The sequence below is a fragment of the Cenococcum geophilum genome, assembly GCF_001692895.1.
Source record: "Cenococcum geophilum 1.58 unplaced genomic scaffold K441scaffold_85, whole genome shotgun sequence".
Lineage (NCBI taxonomy): Eukaryota > Fungi > Ascomycota > Dothideomycetes > Gloniales > Gloniaceae > Cenococcum > Cenococcum geophilum.
Window position 1 is genome coordinate 379,417 of NW_027137643.1, and position 27,156 is coordinate 406,572.

The 27,156-nt window shown below is 48.5% G+C and overlaps 7 protein-coding genes across 7 annotated transcripts; 5 read left to right on the forward strand and 2 right to left on the reverse strand.

Annotated features, from left to right (window-relative positions):
- The first annotated feature begins 47 nt into the window (after nucleotides 1–47).
- K441DRAFT_670707 (ARM repeat-containing protein) lies at nucleotides 48–2,249 on the forward strand. Its single transcript, XM_067650314.1, has 3 exons — nucleotides 48–433; nucleotides 710–1,219; nucleotides 1,284–2,249. The coding sequence occupies exons 1-3, from the start codon at nucleotides 203–205 to the stop codon at nucleotides 2,193–2,195; spliced, it is 1,653 nt and encodes a 550-aa protein (XP_067497006.1). The 5' UTR covers nucleotides 48–202; the 3' UTR covers nucleotides 2,196–2,249.
- Nucleotides 2,250–3,272: 1,023 nt separating this feature from the next.
- Nucleotides 3,273–4,642, reverse strand: K441DRAFT_622940 (N-terminal nucleophile aminohydrolase; the record flags this gene model as incomplete). The annotated part of the gene is made up of 4 exons (XM_067646023.1): nucleotides 4,567–4,642; nucleotides 4,417–4,512; nucleotides 3,619–4,366; nucleotides 3,273–3,547 (listed from the first exon to the last, which is right to left on the reverse strand). The coding sequence occupies exons 1-4, from the start codon at nucleotides 4,579–4,581 to the stop codon at nucleotides 3,273–3,275; spliced, it is 1,134 nt and encodes a 377-aa protein (XP_067497007.1). The 5' UTR covers nucleotides 4,582–4,642.
- A 417-nt stretch (nucleotides 4,643–5,059) lies between these two features.
- K441DRAFT_670709 (uncharacterized protein) lies at nucleotides 5,060–8,227 on the forward strand. Its single transcript, XM_067650315.1, has 4 exons — nucleotides 5,060–5,457; nucleotides 5,521–7,560; nucleotides 7,614–7,810; nucleotides 7,860–8,227. Exons 1-4 carry the CDS (start codon nucleotides 5,148–5,150, stop codon nucleotides 8,106–8,108), a joined length of 2,796 nt encoding a protein of 931 aa, XP_067497008.1. The 5' UTR covers nucleotides 5,060–5,147; the 3' UTR covers nucleotides 8,109–8,227.
- A 121-nt stretch (nucleotides 8,228–8,348) lies between these two features.
- Nucleotides 8,349–11,836, forward strand: K441DRAFT_648447 (Cullin-domain-containing protein). Its single transcript, XM_067646893.1, has 5 exons — nucleotides 8,349–9,228; nucleotides 9,295–9,760; nucleotides 9,813–10,454; nucleotides 10,531–10,953; nucleotides 11,034–11,836. The coding sequence occupies exons 1-5, from the start codon at nucleotides 8,482–8,484 to the stop codon at nucleotides 11,453–11,455; spliced, it is 2,700 nt and encodes an 899-aa protein (XP_067497009.1). The 5' UTR covers nucleotides 8,349–8,481; the 3' UTR covers nucleotides 11,456–11,836.
- Nucleotides 11,837–14,987: 3,151 nt separating this feature from the next.
- On the reverse strand, nucleotides 14,988–18,472 carry K441DRAFT_670711 (uncharacterized protein). The gene is made up of 4 exons (XM_067650316.1): nucleotides 18,044–18,472; nucleotides 17,564–17,998; nucleotides 17,312–17,493; nucleotides 14,988–17,049 (listed from the first exon to the last, which is right to left on the reverse strand). The coding sequence occupies exons 1-4, from the start codon at nucleotides 18,251–18,253 to the stop codon at nucleotides 15,183–15,185; spliced, it is 2,694 nt and encodes an 897-aa protein (XP_067497010.1). The 5' UTR covers nucleotides 18,254–18,472; the 3' UTR covers nucleotides 14,988–15,182.
- A 2,671-nt stretch (nucleotides 18,473–21,143) lies between these two features.
- On the forward strand, nucleotides 21,144–23,586 carry K441DRAFT_682587 (uncharacterized protein; the record flags this gene model as incomplete). The annotated part of the gene is made up of 5 exons (XM_067651596.1): nucleotides 21,144–21,254; nucleotides 21,305–21,357; nucleotides 21,411–21,625; nucleotides 21,676–22,317; nucleotides 22,367–23,586. 5 exons carry the CDS (start codon nucleotides 21,144–21,146, stop codon nucleotides 23,584–23,586), a joined length of 2,241 nt encoding a protein of 746 aa, XP_067497011.1.
- A 2,103-nt stretch (nucleotides 23,587–25,689) lies between these two features.
- K441DRAFT_593916 (uncharacterized protein) lies at nucleotides 25,690–27,081 on the forward strand (the record flags this gene model as incomplete). The annotated part of the gene is made up of 1 exon (XM_067644931.1): nucleotides 25,690–27,081. The coding sequence occupies one exon, from the start codon at nucleotides 25,690–25,692 to the stop codon at nucleotides 27,079–27,081; it is 1,392 nt and encodes a 463-aa protein (XP_067497012.1).
- Between the last annotated feature and the right edge of the window lie 75 nt (nucleotides 27,082–27,156).

The window sequence follows — 27,156 nt, forward strand, 5'->3', positions numbered from 1 at the left end:
GTTCTCGAAACAGCGTCCTGCGCAGCGAATCCGCCCGCAGTTATTTTCCACAGCAGCCTCTCTACCTACCCCACGACACGACCCGACTTCCCACTTTCTACCCCTCCAACAGCAACCCTCACCTAGAGGCTAGTTTCAGAGGACACCATCTGCAGTCTTTAATCACTTTACTTCAGATTCTTCACTACCCTTTGCTAGCATCATGGCCGAACGCTACATCCCGGAACATCGTCGCACGACCTTTAAGGCGAAGAGCGCTTTTAAGCCTGAAGAGCTCCGCCGTCGCCGCGAGGAGCAGCAAGTCGAAATCCGCAAAGCTAAGAGGGAGGAGAACATTGCGAAGAGGCGAGGCATCGCTGGCAGAGATGCTCCCGGTGCCTCCTTAGGCGCCGCTCCCGACAGTGATGACGAAGGGGGGAATATTGAGAATCAGGTAGGTTACCTCAGCCGTGTTTTCATTAACTCATTATATCTCTACATGAGGTTACGCTACGCCACGCTACACTTTTCCATCTATTATACCCTTCTCCCTTAAAAAAGCGATGGGTCTCTCGGTTGTGGTTTTGTTTTGCCTGCTTAATCGTTGGCGGGAGAACTGGCCACCACATCTTTCCTTATCCGTACAAACTACCAATCCGACTTCGGAGAGAATATATTAGTAGCAATGGAGAGTAGAAAACTTCATAGCTAACAAAATGGTTATCTGCAGCTTAATGAGGAACTTCCCCAGATGGTCAAAGGGGTCTTCTCCGACCAGATTGACGAACAAATTCAAGCGACAACAAAATTCCGAAAGCTCTTGTCAAAGGAGCGCAACCCGCCTATTGAGCGAGTAATCGAGACTGGCGTCGTCAGCAGATTCGTGGAGTTCCTGCGATCACCTCATACCCTGGTTCAGTTTGAGGCTGCTTGGGCTCTTACAAACATTGCCTCGGGTTCTGCTCAACAGACACAGGTTGTCATAGAGGCTGGTGCGGTCCCTATCTTCGTTGAACTGCTCAGCAGCCATGAGCCAGATGTTAGGGAGCAAGCGGTTTGGGCACTCGGCAATATTGCCGGTGACAGCCCAACGTGTCGGGATTTCGTCCTTCAAGCTGGAGCCCTTCGGCCACTCCTCGCTCTTCTTGGAGATAGCCGTAAGTTGAGCATGCTCAGGAATGCTACCTGGACTTTGAGCAACTTCTGCCGTGGAAAGACTCCACAACCTGATTGGCAGACGGTTAGTCCCATCCTTCCGTCCATGCTCTGCAATCTTGGCATACATGACTAATATTACAAAACAGATCCAACCAGCCCTTCCAGTCCTCGCTAAGCTGGTCTACTCTCTTGACGATGAAGTGCTCATCGATGCTTGCTGGGCCATTTCGTATCTCTCTGATGGCTCGAACGACAAGATTCAGGCGGTCATTGAGGCTGGAATTCCCCGTCGCCTTGTAGAATTGTTGATGCACGCTTCGACCTCCGTTCAGACCCCAGCACTTCGATCTGTCGGCAACATCGTTACTGGCGATGATGTCCAAACACAGATTATCATTAACTGCGGTGCTTTGCCCGCTCTTCTCTCTCTCTTGAGCTCTACTAAAGATGGTATTCGTAAAGAAGCTTGTTGGACCATCTCAAACATCACTGCTGGTAACTCCACACAGATCCAAGCAGTGATTGATGCCAATATAATTCCGCCTCTCGTTCACCTTCTCCAAAATGGTGATTTCAAGACGAGGAAGGAAGCTTGCTGGGCAATCTCTAACGCAACCTCTGGTGGCCTTCAAAAGCCTGAACAAATCCGGTACCTTGTCCAGAGCGGTTGCATTAAGCCGCTTTGCGATCTCTTGGCATGCCCCGACAACAAGATCATCCAAGTTGCTCTTGATGGTCTGGAGAACATCCTCAAAGTTGGTGAAATGGATAAAGAAGCTTCTGAGCAGACCGGCGACCCAATCAACCGATATGCGCTTTTCATTGAAGAAGTTGGCGGTATGGAGAAGATCCACGATTGCCAGAACAACGCCAACGAGGAGATCTACATGAAGGCGTACAACATCATCGAGAAATATTTCTCTGATGATGAGGACAATGCAGGCGACATGGCCGAGCTTGCGCCTCAGCAGGCTCAGGATGGCCACTTCGGTTTCGGTGCTCAACAGCAGCAACAGAATTTCAACTTTGCTAACGGCGGTGACTCCATGGATATGTGAGTGCCTCCAAAAAAATCAAGCAAAGAAAAAATACCTACGGCCGCTACCCAAGCCCATTGCCTAACCAACAGCATCATACCCTCGGCCGTGAACTCCAACGCTCTTGATGGGTTGAATTGGAATCTTAGTACTATCGCATATGGCTTGCGAGCCCTGCCGACTCCTGCTCGCCCACCTCTTCAATATCTTGGCTTTAGTGGAGGAGCGGTGTCTCCGGTCCCTACTATATCATACGATGCACGAATGCGCCCCACCATCCCCGCTCACCCACACTCGTACCCATACGTCAAAATCGCCCCATCCGATTCGGCCCTCCCCTAGCTAACCATCCATCTCTACCCACATCCCCTCAAAACAAACGAGTCGACCCCTTCGTCATGACCGATTATGAAAGCATTAAAAGATACACCGTCATGTAATCCCCCCTTTTCTGTTTATCTTTGTCTATCCCAATCGCCAGCATCATATCCCCGGCGCAGGTGTTTTGGTTGTCCCCTCCCCATTTTTCTTTCCTTTTCTTGAGACTAGGCTGGGTTGGGCTGAGGCGGACTGAATTGAAAGGGACCTTCATCCTTCTTTTGCTTCAATTCACGGGTTGCTTGCCTTCAGAACTGTAATTTGCGAGTGTCAATAGATCGATAGTAAGGGAATGGGAGATGATTAGTTCATTGATTGTTATTGGAGTGAATGATGAAGTGGGTTGTGTCCAAGGGAACATGGGCTCAAATGCATGAATAGAGGCATTCAGCTAGTTCCACGGAACGACCTCTGGACATTATTACGAATGCCCGGGGAAACTGAGCTGAAGCACTCCATATCTTAATGCACAATCAATTAATTTTCATTTCTGAGGTAGTCAATTACTTCATCTGGCGCGTTCCTGGAATACGTTGTGCTTTCGCTCCACGTGCTTACCTGAACACAGTGTCATTGAATACATCTAATGCCTAACACTAAAACGCCCTTTTGCTGACATCAACGCGCCTAGACACCGAACGCGCTTGCTCTGCAACTGAAACCCAGAAGAAAAGCTACGCCCTACGTCCATTTTTGCTTTACACTTCCACCATCTCACATTCACTCCGCCCGTAATCGTGACATTGCCACATCTAACTTGTCATTGGCCACTCCGCAGTTGGGCGTAGCAGCACCCGAGTTCTCGCGCGCGACCGGCTGCGAGATTACAGTTTTATCCGGGCCAGTGATAGTCTGGCCTTTAGTCTGTGCGAACTGAGCAGAGCGCGAGTGCGCCGGATTGGGGCTGTAAAACTTATCGATGATGGGATGGATCATGACAGTTTGTTTGCAGATTGTTAGGGTGGAGTTTGTGGGGACCGTCACCCAATTATCTGCTCATCATTAGCAAAACGGTGCTTTGAAATTTGTGCGGGGAGATGCTGGGTGCTAAGGGGTTCTGACTCACCTCGCTCAAATGTTAAGGGCTCGCTGGCCACAAGGACAATGTCTGACCCCTTGTCTCGCCGCTCCATCTTGTAGTCCTTTTCTCCGTCCTGGCACACTTTACTGTGCTTCTGCTCCTTCCAGCTTGTGCCGGACGAGAAGAACAAGCTTGCCGCCTCGTCCGTGCAACTGCTCACATACCTTGTGCAGACAACACTGTGTCCGTCTGTCACAGCGAAATTCAGTAGACTGCGCAAGTCCTCTGTGCGCAAGTCCTCAGGGATCTCGGCGATCAAGGTATTGATCCTTTCAATAGTCCTGAGAATCGCTTTCCGCAGTACGGTATGTCCAAACCCGCCTTCACTGGGTTCCTTGTCCGGCGAATGGCCCATCCGGTCCATACTATCTAGAAACAGCGCAAATGCCCACTCGCTGTCCGTACTCCCTTGCACGTTTATGAACCAGGCGTCTCCCAGAGAGCCGGCGAGCCTGCGTTTGACGTGCTTCCAGCCTCCAATCCCGCCATTGTGCATGAACATGAGGCTGCGGTAACGGAAAGGGTGGCAGTTGCTGTCAGAGAGGTTGCCCTCGGTGGTGGCGCGAACATGGGCGAAGATAAGGGACGAGGTCGTTTTAGACGCGAGACGTTCGAGGTTGATGCAGTTCCATGCGGGAATGGTGGAGGTAAAGATACAGGGCTCTGGGCCTAGGAGAGGAGAGGTATAGTAACCGACACCGAAACCGTCGCCATTATGAGGTCGTCGGTGGTCCTGGGGTGGAAGTGTTAGTACAAGAATTGAGGGAGACTAGGTGTTTGTACCAAGCGTAGACGGGAGTCATAGGACTGGGTGAGGATAGAATGGGTGGGATCGAGGATCAGCTTGGACAGGAGGATCTCGTCCTTGCCTTTGTACACCTAGCAATCGGATTAGAAGCTAAGACATGAAGGGGGCAAGTCCGCAACTCTCACCAAAAATCTACACATTATTATCACATTCGCAGTGTAAAGCTAGCGGTAAACCAGAAAATAAGAGCTGGGGGGGAAGATCAATGCTACAATTTAGTATGCTGTGGAGTGCTAAGCTGGTTAAACTAAGGTCTCATGAGCTGCACTATGAGCGAAGACGCGGTGTGACTGAGTCTACGGGGTATTGATTGGATGACGCCATTCCTAAGAAAGAATGATCAAATAGAACACATATTTCAATGGATTGATTAATAGACATGGGCAGCCTAATACCTCTGCATTTGTCTACATCAATATAATTTGCTACAGGATAGCGAAAATAAACAAATAAATAAATTAATTCGCGCAGTGTCAGATGGACGAAAGAAACCCCTACTGATATGTGATAGGTGTTCGCCGGTTCGCTGGTTCCTGGTCCACAATTCATCGCTACGGTTGCCTGAGTCGACCATGATGGCAGGTGTCGGCAGAGTGACGAACGAGTAACGAGACTTCAACGGAAACAATTTCTCGGCCCCTCACAACATTACAGCAGAACCCGACACGCCCCATGAAAAGACGACTGGAATAATCCATCTTCAAGTATGAGCGGGAGGCTCATATCTGCACGCCTTGCGCCTCTGGCTCGGCGAGCAGTTTTGAATACACCACGCCAGCTTTCTCACTACTCAACCACTGGTGCTGGAGGTCTATTACGATCAGATGCGGGCCTTCGACTCCTCAAGCAGCGACCTTGGCCTCTTGGCTCGTACGCGCTCCACAATGTCCCCGCTGTGCGGTCGATTTCCTTTGTCCGTATCCTGCCAAAGATTGTTACCAAATTTGCCTCTTTGGGGGCAGCCGCTGGAGGGGCAGTGATCGCAGGGTTGTCATACGTTCAATATCAAGCAGGCCGTCAGTTAAACTCAAACATAATTTTTAAATAGATCAATTTGTCCGACTAACAATACTGTACAGAGGCCGGAACCTATGCTTTGGACCTTTTCAACCGTGCGACTAATCAAGCATCCTTAGTTGCCGGAACCTTGTATGGAGGTGCCTCCGACATCCTAGAACAAACAATGAAGGAATGGGAAAAGACGAAAGAGGACTTTGAGATTCGCGAATGGCTTCAGAAGCTTCTCCCAAAAGACGAATCATCCGGAGGTGGAAATGGGCGCGGCTCCTCAGGTCCGCAAGGTGACCCAAAGCAAAGCGGGGCTGGTATGGCTGCTGCTGGAGCTACAGCTGCAGCTGCCTTCGGATATGAGAGTAAGGATGATGAGGACTCGCAATCGGCCGAAGAGAAAATTGCCCGAGACGAGCAGATGATGATGCTGACCAAAAAGATGATCGAGATCAGGAGTCTGCTGCAGACCGTGGGACAGTCTGATACTCTCACGTTACCTTCTATCGTTGTCATTGGATCACAATCGTCTGGGAAAAGCTCAGTCTTGGAAGCCATCGTCGGACATGAATTTTTACCCAAGGGATCCAATATGGTTACCAGGCGGCCAATTGAGCTTACTCTAGTGAATACGCCTAATGCTCATGCGGAATATGGAGAGTTCCCCGCGCTTGGACTAGGCAAAATCACCGACTTCTCCCAAATTCAACGAACTCTTACCGACCTCAACCTCGCTGTACCAGCGAAGGACTGTGTCTCTGATGACCCAATTCAGCTCCGGATACATTCGCCTAATGTGCCAGACCTTTCTCTCATTGACCTTCCGGGTTACATCCAAGTAACTGGAAGGGATCAACCAATGGAGTTAAAAGAGAAGATCACAGAATTGTGTGAGAAATACATCCAACCACCAAATGTAATTCTTGCCATCTCTGCTGCAGATGTTGACCTAGCAAATTCCACTGCTCTTCGAGCTTCCCGAAAGGTTGATCCTAGAGGCGAACGAACAATAGGGGTTATCACTAAAATGGATCTCGTCGATCCAGAACGAGGGGCAAGCCTTCTTAGTGATAAGAAATATGCTCTAAGATTAGGCTATGTCGGTGTCGTATGCCGTGTTCCTCCAACTGTTGGAACCAGCAAACTCTTCAACCGGGGAAATGGCAACATCTCTAACGCCATTGCCAAGAATGAGAACGCCTACTTCTCAGCTCATCCTGTGGAGTTTGGTCCGGAGTCCCATGTAGATGTTGGCACGAAAAACTTGCGCAAAAAGTTGATGTATGTCCTAGAGCAAACTATGGCAGCCAGTCTCAAAACTACGAGCGAAGCTATCTCAAGAGAGCTTTCGGAAACAACATACGAGTTCAAAGTGAAATACAACGATCGGCCTTTAAGTGCGGAATCATATCTTGCTGAGAGCTTGGATTCTTTCAAGCATTCATTCAAAGGTTTCACTGAGCACTTCGGGCGAGCTGAGGTCCGCGAACTCTTGAAGCACGAATTGGACCAGCAGGTTCTCAACTTGTTAGCTCAAAGGTACTGGAACAGGCCATTTGAAGACCTCTCGCAGTCTTTACCCGAGACCGACCCTTTAAGCGAGCTTCCTAAGGCCAATATGGAGAACCCAATCTGGCAAATTAAGCTTGATTCTTCTCAAGCCTCTTTAACCAAACTTGGCGTTGGGCGGCTGGCTACATCAGTGGTGGCAAGTGCCTTACAAGCGCATGTTGACCATCTCACCTCAAATTCGAGATTTGCGGCTCACCCTTTTGCTCGCAAAGCTATCACCGAAGCGTCCACGACGATTCTCCGAGACCTCTCCTACGATATTAGCGATGAATTAGAGATTTGCATCAAGCCCTACAAATACAGGATTGAGCTTGAAGATAATGAATGGGCGAAAGGTAGAGAAAATGTGACCAACGTTTTAAAGGACGAGCTCCGAGTATGCGAAGCCGCAGCTAAGAACTTGGAAACCCAAATCGGAGGACGAAAGAAGTTGAGAGACGTAATGGGATTTATCGACCGCGTAAGAAGCGGCAAGGTGGTACTAGAAGGCGACGGTGTGGGAGGCGCAGGAGGATTCAGTTCTGCCCTGCTACGAAAAGGTATGCATATCAAACAGCACTCAGGTTCTGTACTAACAATGAAACCTATTTAGGGCGGGAGGCGGTTTTCCTCCGAGATCGTGTTGACGTGCTGAAGATGCGATTACTGGCCGTCAAGTCAAAACAGTGTGCAAACAAGCAGAACAAATACTATTGCCCTGAGGTCTTCCTCGATGCAGTGGCCGATAAGCTTACGACAACTGCCGACCTGTTCCTTGAGGCAGAATTGCTGTCCAAGTTTTACTATGCTGTAAACGTAATCGCTCGAACTTTCCAATAGCCATTGCTAACTATCATAGTTCCCCCGTGAGCTTGACTCTCGACTTGGACGAAGCTTGTCCCAGACAGATGTCGAGCGATTTGCACGCGAAGATCCTAAGATAAGACGACATCTTGATGTTGTACGGCGGAAGGAATTGTTGGAACACGTCCTGAAAGAGATGGAGGCACTGCGCCAGCTCGAGGCTAGGGAAAAGCGATACACGTCCAGGTCTACGCAAACTGGATCAGGTGAAAAGGGTCGAAGTAGAGGATGGAGTTTATTTTAATGATCAGCGTTATTCTTGTTGGATTTTGGAAGGAAGGGCGTTTTATGGATTCGGAGATACCAAATCTGACGACGTAGCTCTGAATGTAGAATGTATTCTACCCAATGTACTATGACCACTCATAAATCCACATATTACTCCCTTCCACCCTGTAACTATACCGTGTCTAATATACCTGTCACTGTGCTGCAGATAAAAGCTGCCAAGAATTGTAGAGCCGAAATCTCCGACTGCGGACGAGGCGGCTCTATCTTCGCGTCATCAGAAGTGCCAGCGTTATTCCATACCAGCTCTACCAATAATATCCACCCCGCCATATTAGCAGGTCCGCTTCGAGATACTCACTGTCTCGAGGGACGAGACTCCAATTTCGATGCAGACTTCACCATCAGACAGCCTCATACAAGACAGAATCTCCACTGAAAGAAAGAGAAAGCACGCCAGACAGCTTTCAAGCAATACTAGCGACAGTACTATCGCTCCAAAGCAACAGACCATATCCGAGCTCTTCTCTGCGTCACAGCAGAAGCTTTCAGTCAGAGACGCGAACGGCCTTGTTTTGTCACCAACAAGCAAGCGTATGAGGCTGGATTCCTCCACCTCGAATCCACCACTACCTCCCACTACCATCGCTCCAGCTCAACCCCTGCCTCCCGAGAAGATGTATACTTTCCCAACCAAGAATAATCAAAATAATAATGTCATTGATCTGACGGGCTCCCCGGGAGCTAGCCCGCAGCGGAAAAATGGCATGAGAAATCATAAGCCTAACTTCAACCCTCACATGGGTGCGAAGAAGCTAGCCGTAAAAAATTTCAGGACACAGGCGAAGGCAGATCCACAACTATATCTAAATCAAGTATGGGAGAAGCTGGATGCAGCACTGACGGTGGTTTTTAAGAATGAGAAGATCACATTTTCACTGGAGGAGTTATATAGAGGGGTCGAGAATCTCTGTAGGCAGGGTCATGCTCAGGAGGTTTGTTTGAGACTGCAGAAGAAGAGCGAGGTATACGTGTCCGAGGGCCTGAAGCAACCGTTACTGGAGAGATTGAGCTCGAAGAATGTAGATGTGCTACGAGCAGTGCTAGCAGCTTGGGGCACATGGAATGACCAGCTGGTAAGCTTCTACAGCATCATTTTAATATCACAAGATTCGAGGAAAGACTAACGATATGTTTGCTAGAAAATCATCCACTGGATATTCTGCTATATGGATCGATCATATCTACTTCAACAATCACGCTCCTTACAAGATATAGCAGTAGGACTCTTCAGGAACATCATTTTCGAAGATCCACAGCTCATGCCTAGGATCGGAGATGGCGCCTGCGACCTAATTGCAAGTGATCGAGCAGGAGAAGACCTTGATCATCGGACATTTTCAGAGACCATTAAGATGTTCCATGAAATGCAAACTTATACGAATTCCTTTGAGCCGCGCATGCTAGAACTCTCACAAACGTACATTGCCGAGTGGGCGGAGAAAGAGAGTTTGGAAAAGAGCCTTGCGGACTATGTCGCGAGTGCGCGTAAGCTCATGAGTGGGGAGATGGCACGTGTGGATATGTTTGGCTTAGACTCAACCACTCGGCGGGATCTACTCACGCTTCTTGAAGACCATCTAATTCAGAAGAAAGAAACTAGGCTCAGTAAGTTTTTGAGCCTATTCGACAAATATTTGTCCATGCTCACAAGTCATAGTCAACCAAGACGATGTTGCCGACCTCTTGGATGATAACTCAGTACGAGATCTAGAGCAGCTTTATTCCCTCCTTGAACGTAGACGCCTTGGAGTCAAGCTCCGTCCTGCGTTCGAGAGATGGATTGACGACACTGGAACTGGTGTCGTGTTTGACGACAAAGAACAAGAGAGCATGGTCATTAAACTACTTTGCTTGAAGAAACAGCTAGACACAATATGGAGGGTATCATTCCACCGCAATGAGGAGCTAGGTCATGCTTTGCGAGAGTCGTTCGAGACATTTATCAATAAGTCGAAGAAGACTAGCGCAACCTGGAACACCGACAACTCGAAACCGGGTGAGATGATTGCGAAATACGTCGATATGCTACTCCGAGGCGGCGCAAAGGCGATTCCTGCACAACTGTCTTCTATTGCTTCAAAGCAGGCCACAACGGACGAGGATGATAATGAAGATATTGTGTTTGATGAGGATACTGAAGTCAACAACCAGCTCGACCAGGTGCTTGATCTTTTCAGATTTGTTCACGGAAAGGCAGTCTTCGAAGCGTTCTACAAGAAAGATCTCGCCAGGCGATTGCTCATGGGCAGGAGTGCAAGCGCCGATGCAGAGAGGAGTATGCTTGCTAGGCTCAAGACAGGTACATATCTACTCATCCTTGGAGACTTCTTTATCTCAATAATCGCTCATTGAAACTGTGACTGACAAAATATCAGAGTGTGGCGCTGGCTTCACAGCAAACTTAGAACAGATGTTCAAAGATGTCGAGCTAGGACGAGAAGAAATGATATCTTATAAATCCTTTCTTTCCGAACGCTCGGAGAGACAACCCTTGGACCTTTCTGTCAATATTCTCTCCGCCTCCGCTTGGCCGACTTACCCAGATGTTCCCGTCATTATCCCTGTGGACATCAAGAGTGCTATTGATAAGTTCGAAACACACTACAAGAACAAACATTCCGGCCGCAAGTTGGACTGGAAGCACGCTCTCGCACATTGCCAACTTAAAGCTAAGTTTCCCAAAGGAAATAAGGAGCTAGTTGTGAGCTCGTTTCAAGCTATCGTGCTACTACTCTTCAATGGACTCCAAGAGGACGAGAAGTTGAGTTATGAGTATTTGAAGGAGGCAACCGGGTTACGTAAGTTGAAACTCTCTTCACCCACTACTTTATCATAGGAGTCACGAAAGAATGTAACTGGCACTAACAACTCCCTACAGCACCAGCCGAACTCGCCCGCACCCTCCAATCACTCGCCTGCGCCAAACTTCGGCCCCTAACAAAACATCCCAAAGGCCGGGATATCAACACCACTGACCAGTTCTCCCTCAACGCTTCCTTCAGTGACCCGAAATACCGTGTCAAGATCAACACTGTCCAACTCAGGGAGACTAAGGAAGAGAACAAAGAAACTCATGAACGGGTCGCAGCAGATAGGAACTTCGAGACTCAAGCGGCGATCGTGCGCATCATGAAGAGCAGGAAGAAGATTTTGCATGCAGAGCTGGTGTCGGAGACGATCAGGGTTACGAAGGACAGAGGTACCCTGGATGTCGGGGGTATTAAGAGGAACATCGATCGACTGATTGAGAAGGATTATATGGAGAGGGAGGAGGGTGGTATGTACAGCTATATTGCCTAAGCGACGGCGGTGCGATTCCTAGATCGGAAAGCAGAAATTTGCATCTTATTCTGGTTCGCCTCTAATAGTGAGGACAACGGAGAGGTGCGGCTAATAGGAGCTAAAACGTCTCAGTCTCCAGCCTCCCACAGCCCCCTTCTAGGCATACGGGTTACTTCCCATCGTTTATTCATCTTCAGGATGTAGACATGATTAAAGAGCTTGGTAATTCGTCCTATTTTCTGAATTCACTGGCCTTGGATACGCATGACCTTAGCACCATAAATTATATATTTTTTATATTTTTATATCCGTTGTATTATACTACGTACAATACTGCGCATGCAGCCTCTAGGCTATGGCGCTATAGCTCTATATACATGAATCCTTCCCGGGCGGCTTAACACGTACTAGTTTACGGCTCCTTAGTAAAATACTAAGTTACTAATAATTATTAGGTAGTAAGAAAACGATAGAAAAGACTATAAGAAATCCTAACGCCTTATCCTATTTGTAATTTATTCCTATCCTTTTGCTCCCTATTACCTGTCTACTAGGAACCTAGTAGGAATTACCTCCTTCCGCACCATAAATTTCCGGGGAAAGAGTAAAACCTTTTAAACCAAAAGGTGAGTTGGCCCACTGCCAGCTTTATTTCACGTCCTATTTAACATCTCCTTCGGGCTACAAGTGGCCCATGCCAGCCTCTCTCACGGAGGATAACCCGCTTCGAATCCGCGCAACCAGCTGTCTCTAAACAGTGAACTAGGATGCATGCCTCAAATCTTCGTGATGGAACCAAATGTACTCTGCTTCCTGAATACAGCTGGGGCTACAATCATTTAGTTCGTCTCATCGAGTTCGGTGACAAGAAACAATTGTTGGCGAGTCCATATGCCAACGATACCGGAATCGACTGGGATGAGGTCAAGATGAGCACTAAACGAGAAGCAACCGTTAATGCGATCATCCGAGGACATGCCAGCATTCCCGTGCCTGAAATTTATGCATGAGTCAACTGATTGTTGCGGAGTTCACGCACCTTTCATGCTCATGGAGGCCCTAAAGGAGAATAATATCATTGGTGCTACAGGCAATGATCCGTCGAAGCTTTCAGAAGAACAGCGTTCAGCTCTCGTCAAACAAATTGCAGAGATTCATGTAAGCCAACCCGTTAGCGTCTTTACTATGTTAGACGGAATCAGAACTTAATCAAATCAACAGGTTGAGGTGTCTTCTATTCGACTGCCTGAAATCGGCCATATCCAAGTACCCAATAGCCGAACATCCGGTCCGCACAGCAGCTCCCGAAATGGTTGAAGACTTGATCTCCGAACGGAAGCAATTTCCATTAGCTATCAAAGGCATTGCCAATAAGCTTTCAGTTTACGGCTTCGGGCCTTTCTTTCTCCAACATGGCAGCCTCAGTGAAAAAACATCATAATCGACGACAACTACCGCATCATTGATAATAGACCGGGACAGATGCTACGCGGCTCCATGGAAAGCCTTTGCTAGTTTGCCCAACTTCGTTTTCGATGTTCCTCGTGGCACGGACGCTCCGTCACGATATGATGAAAACGGCAATCCTGCGGACTTCAAAACCATTAAACAATGTGCCAGAATCAATGAATACATTGCAGCTGTCAAGCGAGCCGAGGAGAAGAAAGAAGTAGTTCCTGGGAACTCTAGCTATTGCCTCTCGCAGGCTCTTGAGAACACTAAGTGTCGATTCAGGTTGGATTTAGCCTATTACCCTATCCTTGTTCTCATTCCGGGTGTACTACTACCCCCGTTTCAGTTACAGACCCCCCCTACCTTTCCTATTCCAGACACCTACCTCATGTATAAATAGCTTCTTTTCTTCATAGTTTGAATAGACAGAGTCCTCATTCTTTACTTACTCATCGGTGCACGGACTACCGATCGACACTAAGAGACATGATACTGCCTCTGCTATGAGTATGTTGGTGGATGGGAAGATGGGATTCTACATGAAAATCTTGGATAGTTTCTGATGGGCTCATCTCTTTAGAGCTACTGTATAGACTCTAAAAGTATAACGAACCACTCTAACAGCGTGGTTTTTATTTTCAATATTGGCCAATCAGATTGATCAATATTGGCGAGTTGTAATATTTGCAGATCCTCTTGGCGCCCCTTTAAAAATATTAACTTAAATACCGTACGGGCGTTTGTATAGGCAATTAATTAATAAAATAATTGTAGAGCCGTTTATATAGACAATTATAGAGTCTTCCTAGTATATTAGTTCTGCGTATTAGTAGAGTATAGAGCTTTAAGCAGAGCTTTAGTAGGGCTTTAAGTAGAGCTTCAAGTAGAGCTTCAAGTAGAGCTTTAAGTAGAGCTCTAAGTAGAGCTTCGTGCAGAGCTTTTATAGAGCTTTAGTAGAGCTTTATGTGGAGCTTTTATAGAGCTTGGTAGAGCTTCGTGCAGAGCTTTTGCAGAGCTTTAGTAGAGCTCCGCGCAAAGCTTCGTGCACAGCTCTGTGCATAGCTTACCCCTACAAGCTTAATTATATTATAAAACTGCCAATCTATGCCAATAATGTATATAATCTTTATTTTAGAGTAAGTATATTTCTATTATAATAGTTTTATCTAAATTGTTGCCAATATTTTATTGGCTGGAATTTCGCTTATTGAAAACCACGCTGCATTCTAATTCATCATTCACATATCTATTCATGAGCTTAGGGACTTCAATCTTCTACTTCAATGACGAGGGCCTGAAAATACCTAATACAAGGGCGTTTTAACCCAAATATGCATATGATACCTCTACAAGAGCGCTAACAACGCAATTCGCTTTACACAGTCATTCTTCTGGTTTTTTTACTTCAAAAAGGTCATGATATTTAAGTTTCTCATCAGAAGTGGGCACGAGCTAATCCCTCCTGATGATCAATGCCTTTCCAATTACCTCAGGCATCCTCAAGTACACTAATCAGTCAGTCAGCTTAATTGTCAATCGGTAGTCCGTGCACCGATTATAAGAAAAGAATAAGGACTCTGTCTATTGAACGTGGTTCTAGGGCCTCTATATACACATGAGAAAGGTGTAGGAAATAGGAAAGAGAAGGGGGGAGGGGGGTGGCAATGGAAACAAGAGGTAGGTGACCGAGTCAATGACTGAGTCAATGGATAGGTAGCTGAGTCGGGGTGGCAAGACAACCTGATTCAGGTCGACATTAATGCTGTTGCTTCTTTAATATATTTATTGCGGTCATTGATACAAAGCACCGCACGCGCCAGTAACAAAGGTAACAAGCGAAGAGGCATTCCTTCCCGCCCCATGTGACATTTGATAACGTCCGAAGTGCTGTAGAATTTAAATGTGTAGAAATTTGTACTTTTTCCCTGGGAACATTGAAAACGGTCATAAACGCACAACCAAGGCACCAAAAATTGAGAATACACCTTAACGGCACGTGAGATTATCACCTAACGCATGTTGTCCCGGGGGGGATTCCTTCCACGCTGGCGTCCACAGCTTGGCGCCAAGCCAATGCAAACCAGCGTGCGAAGGGATATCTCAGGTACATTATTGAATTTCATAGCTAACTAAGCTCGCTTAATTCTAGCTATAGTCTATAGATGTCCTACTGCTTGTCTAACGACATGCTTCTCTAGAAGTGGAGATTTTGGCTATCGATATGTCTTTGACAGGCCCAACCAAATATCAAATACCACACACCTGAAGACCTCAACGCCACCAAAAGCACACTTCAAATACCCCAATCATGAGAATCTGTCATATGGCTATAGCATTCGCCACTCGAATCAAAGACCTTCATGCAGAACCAGCAGATGTGCGCCTTGCATCCAACACACTCCATGTGATTGCAGCCTTCATTCTTCTCGATCGTAGTACCACATTTTGGACAATCACGCGCGTCATGATCTTTCTTCCACGCAGCGAACTTCTGCGCATCTCGCTCTGCATCTCGCCTCAGCTTCTCGTATTCGTCGCACGAGTAGCCCACGTGAGCCAGGACGTGGCACGACGTGCAGACTGCAGTCAAACACGAGGGGCAATAGTAATTCCGAGATAATTTAGTGCCGTTCTTCTCATCCGTGCTTGAAACGCGGTAGATCTGGTCGCAGTCTGGCGTTGGGCAATATTTAAAGCTCTGTGGTTGACTTCTGACATAGAATTCGAAGGACGATTTCATGAGTGACTCGAAACGATCCGAGCTGAGGGCGTTACGGAGCTCATCCAGTCCGAAAGCGCGACTGCAAGAGCTATAGTGGCAAAGAAGTGGAAGACTGTTCTTGACGCCGGCAATTGCTGCATTGACCTGGTTTTCGAAGCACTCGGTGCAGTATAGGTGATTGCAGCGCGTTCTGTAGGGGACGGAGGGCTCTGTCCAACAGACTGCGCAGGTGTTGTCGTCTGCTTGTTCAGTATTTTTTTGAGTTCCTTCCCAAGGCTGAGTTGTGTCACCCTGGCTACTTTGACGTGAAATGGAATTATTTCCACCTACATCGTATTCTGGCTGTAAGAATTCGCGGACTGTACGGGCATCTTGCGCTGAGCCTGAAACTGTGAGGAATTTGGCTGTCGGTGTGATTTCCAGCTTAACTCTGTCAGCCCCAAACATCTCCTCCGCACGTTTAACTCCACCGGAAAGTGCTGCTTTGAATAATTTCTCGTCTAAACCAATCCTGTGCTTCTGTCTCGTAGTCTCTAACACCTGGCATTTTCTAACTAGCATTGCGCTCGCGACTTCCTTCACTTCGTAGTCACCATACAATCTGAGCTGGCCTCGCCTGGCGTCGGCGTAAATGAATACGTCTAGTGATGTCATCAATTCCTTAAGCCAGCTAATACCTTCATACCGGGCGAAGAATGGATCCCATACTAATTTGGCGCCGGTGTTATTCTTCCCGTCTTCGTTAACGCAAATTGTCCCGGCTAGAATGGCCTCTAAACTGCTCTTCGCACGGGCAACGCTTTGAGCGTTGTCTCCGTGGATTCGCAGAGCAGGTGGTCCTGTGGCTTTGGTATCTGTGTTATAAGCAACAATTTGAACGTTATCGGTCTTTGACAGCTTTGAGATGAGGTTGTCGACATCCTTGGCGATAGCGGGGTACAGACCTTGCCGTAAAGTGAACCTGACAGCAAATACGGGCGTGATGTAGAAAGGTGAGTTTCCGAGCCGAGTGAAATTTGTACCATTAAGTTTCTTTACGGCACGTTGCGCATCCTCAGGCTGCGCAAAGCGAACGATCGCTGTTATTTTTGATGGGTCTTTGGTTGTATTGACGTGAAAGTCCAACACAGACCCGCATTTCTCTTCCAGGATCTCAGTTATAATGGAGCGAGCCTCACGGATGTCGTAAGACGGATCGCCGAACTTGATGTGCTTGGGATGAACGCCACGTGCTGAGCAGAAGTCCTTCAGTTCACGATAGCTCACAGCCTTGTCGACATTCTCAAGCACAGTGCTATGAGATGGTCCATTGGACACTCTCATATCACTGCTGAAGGTCGAGCCTCCGTAAGCTGCTTTGATTCTTGTCCCATGCAATTCCGTCCCATCCAAGGCATTGGCTGCACGAATTGCAGTGTTTAATCGTTCATAATAGATCCTTTCAAGAGATTAGCGGCTACTTCTCATGGTATTAAGATGCCACGGCACAGAGATCTCAAATTACAAGACGTGCTGGCAGTAAGCCTCAGCGGTTTTGTTGAGTTTTCAACCCATCGGGGATATGGCGGGGCATTGAATCAAGAATGTATCAGTACTAACGGGAATGTGAAAGAGCTGAAGTAGTCTAGTGCTTTGCGCTAGGCTTTATTCTATAATCACAACAAAATGGGACGGATGCCCCTTTAGGACTTCATGCTTACCAAACTTTCTTGTACGCTCGATTCCATTTGCAGCTCACAGAGCTCATCTGTAAGGAATTGTGGGCGGCTTCGGAGTTTTGAGCCACGGAAGGATCTGAGCCAAAAGTGAGGTTTGATACTGTTGCTCCTGCGGCGAAATCGACATCAGCCCCTCCAAGCCTTCGAGAAAATGAGTTCGGCTGCTTTAGACTGATTAGCAAGTGATTACGAGGTCTTAATCGAGGGGTTTGAAACTGGCGATATATATTCTACCTTGTTAGTTGTTTGTGGAAGATCTTGTCCCTTGGTGGTACTATCATGCTGGAACGGACATGAATCACCCTTAGTGCATTTTCCTTTTGAGAAGAATCGGCAAGGAGCAGCGCGCCTCGCAGATCCTTCCTCGCCATTAGTCCTAAAAGTATCATCATGTCTGAATAGACATGAAGCCCCCCTATTACAACCACCTTTCATATAGTACCGGCATAGCGGTTTGTTAGAGTCTTTGAAAGATTGCACTACCTCTGGAGCGTAAGTTTCTTTATCATGCCTAAAGGTACAATCATCTCCTCGATTGCAGTGTCCTTTGGCATAAAAGCGGCAGACGGGCACGGTTCTTGCAGTATGACGGCTCGCTTCGAGAACAAGGCCTAGGATGAAGTCGTCACTTTCAGGGGAAGATGGAGAGTATTCTTGTGGAGAGTATTCCTGTGGAGGGTTCTCTTGTGGAGAGTATTCTCGTGGGAAGTATTCCCGTGGGGAGTATTCCAGTGGAGAGTATTCCTGTGGAGAGTATTCCTGTGGAGAGTATTCCTGTGGAGAGTATTCCTGTGGAGAGTATTCCTGTGGAGAGTATTCCTGTGGAGAGTATTCCTGTGGAGAGTATTCCTGNGGAGANTGTTCTTGAGCATAGTGTTCTTGTGGAGGGTGTTCTTGCGGAGAGCGTGACTGTTCTTGTCCCATGAGGTTTGATTGGCCTCAAGAAGTGCGCGGGCCGTCGGGTGTCTTGTGGTTGCGATGTAGGGAATGAGGGACGGTGCCTGGGCTAGTTAGTGGCGGGCACCAACTCTTACTCAGTTGACAGGGTAGGAAAGGGTCATAATCCAAGGAAGTATATCTACAAGGTTGCCCAGCTTTTTTAACTCTTTAAGATATGCTTCTGATGAGATCTCAAGTTTAAACGGTAAGATTGCGGCAGGGTGGGTAGGCTGGGAAGGAAAGGGTACGTGGCGTATGTGGTTAGGCGGACGCGTGGTCCCGTGCAGCATTGGGCATGGACTTTTTTTAATCGAAATAAAAGGCATTGCGACATCATTATTCATGATTGAGGTAATAAGACTATGTGTCACAACAGGATGTTCGAGGCCATCCGAGCCTTGCATCCCTGGCTCCCGACAAAGGAAGATACGGTACGAGTTTCATAGTAGTTTATCTTGTCGTACTTGGGCAAAACTACCCCTATAGAGAGGTATTAACTATCTAGACGTTAACATCGGCTGCCGGCGGCCTTCAAGCGATCTCCATGTTCCAATGCCAATATCCCCTTAGTTGTAAAAGAGCTTAAGATTCTTACCTTCCTCATGTTCCAATGCCAATATCCCCTTAGTTGTAAAAGAGCTTAAGATTCTTACCTTCCTTGGATGGGGTTTGGAGAATCTAGGTGCATTTACTACTAAGGCGCTATATCTAGAGGTATGGTGATTCCTTTTTAAATTCTCTATGATATTTTGAGGGAATAGAGCTCATTCTTACGCATCGGAAGTCATCAGTTCGTATATAAGCTCATATTTGTTCTGGATCTGTACTGGGGCCATAGGCTTGCGTCATTTATCCAAACAACTACCCCTCACATTTCGGAAACCTTTCTTTTCAAACTGGGCGCTTGATCAATCTATAATATGTGACAATTCCGCAGACACGCAACATTCCCATTGCTAGAGAGACTTCTTTTGTTTGCGCACTTCTACCTTTTTACAACTAGTCAACATCTCTTCAAGGCCGAGGGAAAAAATTGCATAAGGTAGCAACTGAAAGCGTACTCTCCTGCGCTATGCATTCATACTTTTCTCTCCTCACGGTAGGAGTGGCTTTGGCGGCCTTTCAGAACGTTTCAGCATTGCCTCACGAGAGTGATGATGTGGAAAACCATTACCAGTAAATGTATACCCTGGCGGTATTTCACAGAATCTCACTGTGTTCTCCAAGTTAGGAGAAGGTATTCGTCGGTATTTGTTCCATCTACCTAAGGCATTTTCCTACTCAAACGACCAGCCTGCTTCCCTCATTCTCGCGTTTCATGGATAGACTCAGACAACAACATCTCTCAAGTCGCAGATCCAATTCTCCAACCCCTACTTCAACAAGCATGCTATTGTAGTCTATCCAGAAGGCCTTGATTATAAGCCTCCAGGTGTAGGCTCCCAAAAATTTATTGAATGGTTGGCTTACCTGCGGGTATAATGCTTTGCTTTTAACACAGCACCAGTGGCTTGGTGACCCTGAAGCACCCCCTTCCTCAGTCATTGATAACCGCGCATTTACCGAAAACCTTCTTGACAACTTTACACCCACCTTCTGCATCGACATTAATAGGATCTATGCTGCTGGCCTCTCCAACGGTGGTGGTCTCGTAGGATTTCTGGCTTGCTCACCTACCTTGCCCCAGCGGATCTCCGCTTTCGCTATAACTTCGGGTGCGTTTTACACAGACGCATCTCTCACAGAGCCGCTCTTTGGTGCCGGGTGCCAGCCTGGAGTGCCAAGCAAGAAAAAGATCCCATTATGGAGGTTCATGGTCAGAATGACAGCATCATTGCGTATGACGGAGACAACACCCTGACCCGAATACGACTCCGATTCCGCAATGGCTCCACGCACGGCTGGGAAGGGAGGAATGCCAGGACACGAGACCAAAGACGAAAACTGTGTTTAGTGGAAGGGCGAAGAGATTCATATGGGATTGTGCTGGCTGGATGGATTTGCTAGTGCATTATTTTATAAAAGACTTTGGTCATGGCTAGCCTTCCACTGTGGTTCTGGGAGAGCCGTATGAAACTCTGCGGTTGGACTGACGTCGTTTAATGCTACCGGTGTGGTAATGGAGTGGTTCTCGAGGTGGAGTCTAGATTAGAAGGATGGGCGTGGAGAATGGCTTTGACTGCAGCGAGTTTGCTTAAACTCCATGGTAGCTGAAGAGAAAATTGACTTGATATCTGACCAGAAACCTCACTGCGCATACTTACCCAATAGACAGTCAATCTGGAGTCAATCTGTTGTTCATGTGTTTGGATTTTGTAAAGATCACTTGCTTTTTTCTGCATACTGCAGGGGCCGAAGTTCAAGTGGGTACGGTTTCATTAAATGAAAGGGGAACTCACACTTAATACCTACGAAGTACAAGGAGCCGCAGCTTTCGGTGTGGTGTTTTCCTGGTAAACATGCTCGTGAAATCTGAGATTAGAAGATACTCTAGTGGGTGGAAGTGTGTTACGGGCAGGCCGTGGCCAGGAACAGGTTAACATCTCTTGTAGGGCTGAAAAGCCGCGCAGAAATAGCGTCACTGTGGTTGTTATGGTAACCACAAGTCGATCAACAAATCTGCAAGGCGGCCTGATTACCTATGTACCTCCACCACTAGCATCTCCAACATCGCATCGCTTCTCTGCTTCTGCACTCCATTTTGCCTTCTAAATCCCTATCTTTCAGTTCTTTTTGAAGGATTTTTGGTGTGTTTACGCTCGCTCTGCCTGCCGGCCGCCCACGAAGTTTGGAGATCGTCAACTGCACTTCCCACGATCGACCTTCAGCGTATGAGCGAGTGAATATCTACAACGCCGCAGGCAGGCACGCAGTCATGGACACGAGCTATTTGGCACAGCAAGTCACTACTATCATCGGCCAACTGCACGGTCTATTCGACGAAATTGGTGTCGCTAGCCATGAGAGAGACTCGCGGGAGGCAGAGGTAGTCGCAACCCACTTCATTCATCCGCAGCTCAACTAACACTCTGGCAGCTCTTCTCAGCTCTGTCTGAGACTCTACACAACCAGTTGCGCCTAGTCACTAAGTATGTACATTCCGCGACAACTATTGCCAACGCGCTGATGGTCTTGCTTGCAGTGAGAAACATGAAATGACTGAGGAGGCGCAACGCCTGATTAAGACCATTAAGCAGATGGAAACCTCTCTAGATGATTCCAAACCCAAAAATGCTTATGACCTTGATGACAAGTATCTGAAGATTACCTACCCATTGACGCGCTGTTTACAAGGTCTCAAGGAGAAATACAATGTGATCAGCAAGCTCCACCGGGAACGTTTCGAACAAGTCAAGAGTAATCGCGAACATACATCCTTTGACTGTAGCATTGCTAATACAACGCAGAGCTTGTCCAAGCCCTTGAATCGTATGCATCTCATCTTGAGCCATCTTTCATCCAGATCAAACTCCCACCCACCTCACCAAATTCTGCCATTTCACCTTCATTTAACATTTCTCCCTCATACGTTACATCTCTCGATAACGAGTTCACGCGAGTCTACGAAGAGTACACGCGACGAGTTAATACTGTTAAGATATTGTCTGATGAGATTATTCACCTTTGGGCAGAACTTGGCACACCACAGGCACAAACAGATAGTGCGATTATTGAGTACGCCCGTGATGCGCCGGAGCAATTAGGGCTGCATCAAGATGACTTGGTTCGGCTGCGTGCTAAGAAAGACAAACTTGTCGAAGAGAAGCGGGGTAGAGAGCGGCGGTTGAAAGAACTTCGCGCAACCATCGAAGGATTGTGGGATATGCTCGGAGTCGAAGAGCACGAGCGCAAGCAGTTTCTCGCGAGTAATCGTGGGTGTGGCTTAAGGACTATCAACGAATTTGAAGACGAACTCTCAAGACTGAACGAGTTGAAACGCCAGAATCTCCACCTATTCGTCGAAGATGCAAGATACAAACTTCAGGAACTCTGGGATAGCCTGTACTTCTCCGAAGAGGAGATGTTGGACTTCACACCAGCCTTTTCGGGTACGTGCACAGTGGGAGTATATGTAGAATGTTACTAATATAATTTCAGATGTCTATAGCGATGCTCTGCTATCTGCTCATGAAGCCGAGATTGCTCGACTGGAAGCTCTCAAGGAACAACGACTACCTACTTTGCAAATGATCGATAAATACCGGTCACTTGTTAAGGATCGCAATGACCTTCAAGCTTCGAGCCAGGATGCATCCCGGCTGATGGCTCGTGGCAACAAGGGCGAAAAGCGTGATCCTGGAAAGCTGTTGAGAGAAGAGAAGATGCGAAAGAGGATAGCCAAGGAGCTGCCTAAGGTTGAGGCAGATCTGCGAAAGGTGCTTGAGACCTGGGAGGACGAATACGGCCGGCCGTTTTTGGTCCACGGTGAACGATATCTCGATGAACTGTACGCCTCTTCCAAATCTGCACCACCTCCATCAAAGGCGCCTTCAGTCGCACCACAACCGCAACCAAAGCCTGCCAAGCCTGCTCCTGCAAGCCAACGAGGAGGCACAGTTCGTGGACCTCCCCCATCTCGATCAAAAACGCCGACAGCAAATTTCAATATGAGTGTATCACGGAACCCTCTTGCCAGCTCAGTCTCGGCTGCTCCTGTTTCCTCTGCTGTAGCTAAGAGTCCATCGAGAATACCAGCTCGTGCTCCCTTGAAGAACATGCCACATGGAAGCAACTCACCTGAACGACGCTATCAACAAGAGGGAGAAGAGTCGACAATTCGAAAAATGGGTCCACCGCGAGCCCCGCCACCAAAGATGAAGGACCTTTTCGTCCCTCCGCCGATCGAGACACCGTCGCACCTGTATGAGTACGACCCCGAGCGCAGTGCCAGCATCGTTAGAAACGTTCAACCCGAGGATGTCTATGACGATCGTTCCCACATGTCATACACTCAGGCTGCCCGTTCGCAGTATCAGCACGCTCAATACGCGCCACCAGTCGCTGGGAGCCGTCAGATTTCGGCGACCTCCTCAACGACAAACACAGTCTCTGGCTCCGAAAATTGGGAGACTTACGACGATGCATCGGAACCGGAGCCTGACGCGATGGATGCCTACTACGCGAAACTTAGAGCTGCACGTGGGAAGAGATTCACGCCAGATGGTGGATATGCGTCACCTCGTGGGGGTCAAGGCAAGAAGCTGAAAGGTATTAGGGGCGTGGATGCAGGTTCGGAGACATTAATGGAAGCAGGAGGCGGACAATTGGTGAGAGTAGAAGGGAGCGACGCTGGATGGACTGATGAGGATGCTTTTTGAGTCATGCTTCGTTTCATCTTTTCTTCAGCATGCGCTTTGCTTCGGTGCACTCCGACTGATGCGTCGTGTCCTGAGCAATGTCTATGTCTTTTCCGCATTTGGTTTGATTGGATCTTGCTGAATGGACTGCATCTTTTGCGTGGGATATTTGGCCCGCGGAAAAATTTCTTTCAACTCTCTTTGCTTTTCTTCTCTGTAATTGATTGGGACTAAGGGGCGGTGAGTTTGTCGGTTTTCTCGGTTATCTCAAGTTTCTCTAATGTTGTGCTTTTATCGGATGGGAAAGTGGGCACACATGGGTTGCAGGGTTGAAGGGCAGATGGGATTCTTGGAATATTTCAGCTCCTCGGTCTCACCCACGCTTTCCCGTGTGTCGCCTTCGATCTTCCCGTTTCGTGGATCGGCGGCAGGCCCCCGTAGTCTTCCCCACATTTTGATACGGAATTTTTGGTGGGAGGCGTTCCTTTTGGCGCGAGGGAGGGTTTTGGTTTGATATTTTGGCTTTGGCTGACCGAAGCTTCTTGTGTTATCGCCGCGACCTGGGTGCCAGGCCGCGAAACAGGGAAAGGACTGGCAAAATGGAGGAGAGGCGGTTCGTGTATGATTGGGCAACAACAGGACAGAATTATATTACTACAAAGTCCTTTGAACACTGATACGGGGAGATTTCTTAAGCTTGCCAGTATGACTTCAGGATTACACTCCTTGCAAACTTTAAATTTCTTGTGAAGGCTATTTCCAGGACGGGGCAGAGATAGATACATTGGAGCTGCTTGGGGTCGGACTGGCTGCCGATTCGACTCTCAGGATGGCTTATCTCTGCTACCATCTCCCAAGACATCCGACCCCGGATTTAGTGGGATGGAAGGACTTGATTTGGGCAGGTCGGCGTTTGTCGGGAACAGCGGGATCGCTGTCGACCAGCTTTGTGGGGTGCATTTTTAGAAGACCGGACAGCCTTCGTGCAGCGCCGCGCCGTGCAGTCGAGCCTCGCTCTGGGCAACCATACGGAGATAAGCATGAGGACGCTGACAGGTTAGGCGCTTTTATCGCTTTTTGGGCGTTGATGTTGTACGTGGAAAGTGTGACTTGCAACTTACATGTGCATACAGGACGACTTGAAAAATTTGCCTGCTGTGCTGCCCGTCGGAGGGGCGTTCCCTCACCGGTTCTTCTCGTACGCCTTCAGAGCCAAATTTATTTTTCAAGGCAAAATAGCGCGATTCTGGGTGGCTTCTTCCCCCTGCGTGGAAGTGACTCGCTGCACACTCAGCCCTGCAGAAAGATTTCAGGCTGTGGCTTGTGGCCCTTGTCTGGGCCAGTCACGGCCAGCCAATCTTGGAGAGTCAGATCCGCATTATCGTTACGTGCCGCGTATTCGGGACTTGTCGTGCTTGTGTGTCGTGCGCATCTGGGCGCATCGGGCGCTCAACAGGGGGGCTGGTCTTCAGGCACAACCAACAAGGCAGTCAGCAACGAAGAGGCCACGCTTTGGGCGTGACAGCCGGGAGCGCTGCTTACTTGTGGGCCAGCTCCCGGCATTACTTATTGTTCATGCCTCGACTACGTGGATTATTGGGGGTCCGAGTCACACCCAGACTGCACGCGACTAATTCCCCTGGTCGCCTCGCCGCCTCCCGCTTATCTGCTTTCCAGCTCAGCAGCCGTCATCAAGCCCAATCCACCCCCAACATTCCGTTGCCCTAGCCGCACCCGTCCACGTCGCTCTCTTCCTCTCCTTTCCCCATATACTACAACATTCCCTTGTGTGAATCTTTCCTGGCCTTGGTGTCCTTGTATAACCTCTCCTTCTCTATATTTAACCGCACTTTTTGCCAAACGACACCCTCTACCCCGGTCCGCCCTATGTTGCTCCCGCTACATTCCCAAACGATCCTCAACCAATCCTGTCTCGGCAATAACGTAAGTAGCTCGACCCTCGACTGGCCTGCACCGTCAGTTCCCTGGATACTTTGGGATAGCGGAACTACCTAGTTTCTTTTCGTCTTTGGCGTCTATCGAATAGTAGTCTCCACTATGATGGTGCCAAGGTCCTATAGATACTTGCAACGGCCCTCCTCTCCGGACCGCCAAACCGAGAAGATGGGCCTGAGAACTTCAAAGCCTCCGTCTGTACCGACACGAGCATCCTCTGTATCAACCGAGGAAAAGCCAGCTCAAAAACCGAACCCGCCGCCCAGGATGGTATCCGATCCTGTACCACTTCACTCGCAACCCGTTGTCATACCCCTGCGAACACCAACCAGGTCTTCGATATCCACACAGACTGTGAGAGCGAGAGGCCAGAATGGGGGGAGGAGACCTCGGGTTCCGGAGGATCACAGGCAAAATGGAATACCGCCCGCCGTTGCCGCACTGTTGGCAGTTACATCGATCCCACCGCCATTGAATCGGCGTCGCAGAGGACCTGCGGATCGACGAATATCTATCGATGAGCTGATTGAGGAGTGGAGACAGGAAGATCTGGAGGGTGGACACTCAAACATGCATTCTCCGCTGGACATCTTGTTGGAGCGACCAGACGATTGCGATGGCGATGATGCAGGCAGTATCGCAAGCACCACTGAGCAAGAGAGGGATTTCATGGCGTCAAGGTCTGTTTCGAGCGAGTCGTTGCCTTCAGTGCCGTCAATGGAGACGGATGAGCGGTCTGCAGCATCGTCATGGAGCAGTCCATCTACACCTGGCTCAATGGGTAGGAAACCTGTATCTGAGCGCAGGGAGAAGTTGGTACAGTCTCCTCCAAAGGAAGACTGCATTCTTAACCATCCATTGCTCCATTTCACTCCTGAAGGTTGCGAAGTTACCTGCGACATGCCTACCCCAGAGATGGTTGCGAGGCCGCCCAATGCATCCATTCGATTCAGGTCGTTCAAATCAAATCTCACGGCTTCACTCCAAGCACTCAGATCCGCGGCAAAATCATTCTCCAACTTCACCGCACCAAGCGTTCCACCTGATGATCTTCTCACCCGCTCACTGCTCTCCCCACGCTTCACCAGTGAAATGCGACCGAAACCTCTCCAAGGCGTGCCAACGCCGGCCCTCCGTCGCTATCTAAACCCGCAGCCCACGCCCCTTTCATTTACAGAACTGTCAATGCAGCTACATGAAGCACTGTACCCAGATTTCGACTCGGACTCATCGGCGCCCATGATTCAAATGCAAACGTACGATCGACGAGATCGTTCGGCGAGGCGCAAAAGCCGGGCAAACCCATCTCCCCTTTCGGAAGCAGGTCGGGCGATGTCGCCTGTACCCGCAGTGCGGCAGCGGGAACCCCGCGAAAACAGCGATTTCCTCCGAGTCATAGTGCTGGAAATGAACATGCGACGCGAGGGCAAGCTGGATGCGAAGGCGTTGGGAAAGGCGAGGGTTTGGCTACCGCCCAGGAAGACGAGTGGGAAAGCAGAAGCAGAAATGGAGGGCGGTGTGCCAGCTAGATGGGTTGGGATACTAGCGGAAGACTCGTGATTCGAGGGCGACAAAACTGGAGCACAAGACCGACGGAGAGACATATCCGTGACACGTTACGGCAGTTGACTCGCG

Excerpts from the sequence above, each read along its gene's own strand:
- K441DRAFT_670707 (XM_067650314.1), top strand. The coding sequence starts at position 203 with ATGGCCGAACGCTACATCCCGGAACATCGTCGCACGACCTTTAAGGCG. Across the intron at positions 434-709 it reads GGGGGAATATTGAGAATCAG|CTTAATGAGGAACTTCCCCA; the intron begins GTAGGTTACCTC and ends GGTTATCTGCAG. Across the intron at positions 1,220-1,283 it reads CACAACCTGATTGGCAGACG|ATCCAACCAGCCCTTCCAGT; the intron begins GTTAGTCCCATC and ends ATTACAAAACAG.
- K441DRAFT_670709 (XM_067650315.1), top strand. The coding sequence starts at position 5,148 with ATGAGCGGGAGGCTCATATCTGCACGCCTTGCGCCTCTGGCTCGGCGA. Across the intron at positions 5,458-5,520 it reads CGTTCAATATCAAGCAGGCC|AGGCCGGAACCTATGCTTTG; the intron begins GTCAGTTAAACT and ends AATACTGTACAG. Across the intron at positions 7,561-7,613 it reads TTCTGCCCTGCTACGAAAAG|GGCGGGAGGCGGTTTTCCTC; the intron begins GTATGCATATCA and ends AAACCTATTTAG.
- K441DRAFT_648447 (XM_067646893.1), top strand. The coding sequence starts at position 8,482 with ATGCAGACTTCACCATCAGACAGCCTCATACAAGACAGAATCTCCACT. Across the intron at positions 9,229-9,294 it reads GCACATGGAATGACCAGCTG|AAAATCATCCACTGGATATT; the intron begins GTAAGCTTCTAC and ends TATGTTTGCTAG. Across the intron at positions 9,761-9,812 it reads GAAGAAAGAAACTAGGCTCA|TCAACCAAGACGATGTTGCC; the intron begins GTAAGTTTTTGA and ends CACAAGTCATAG.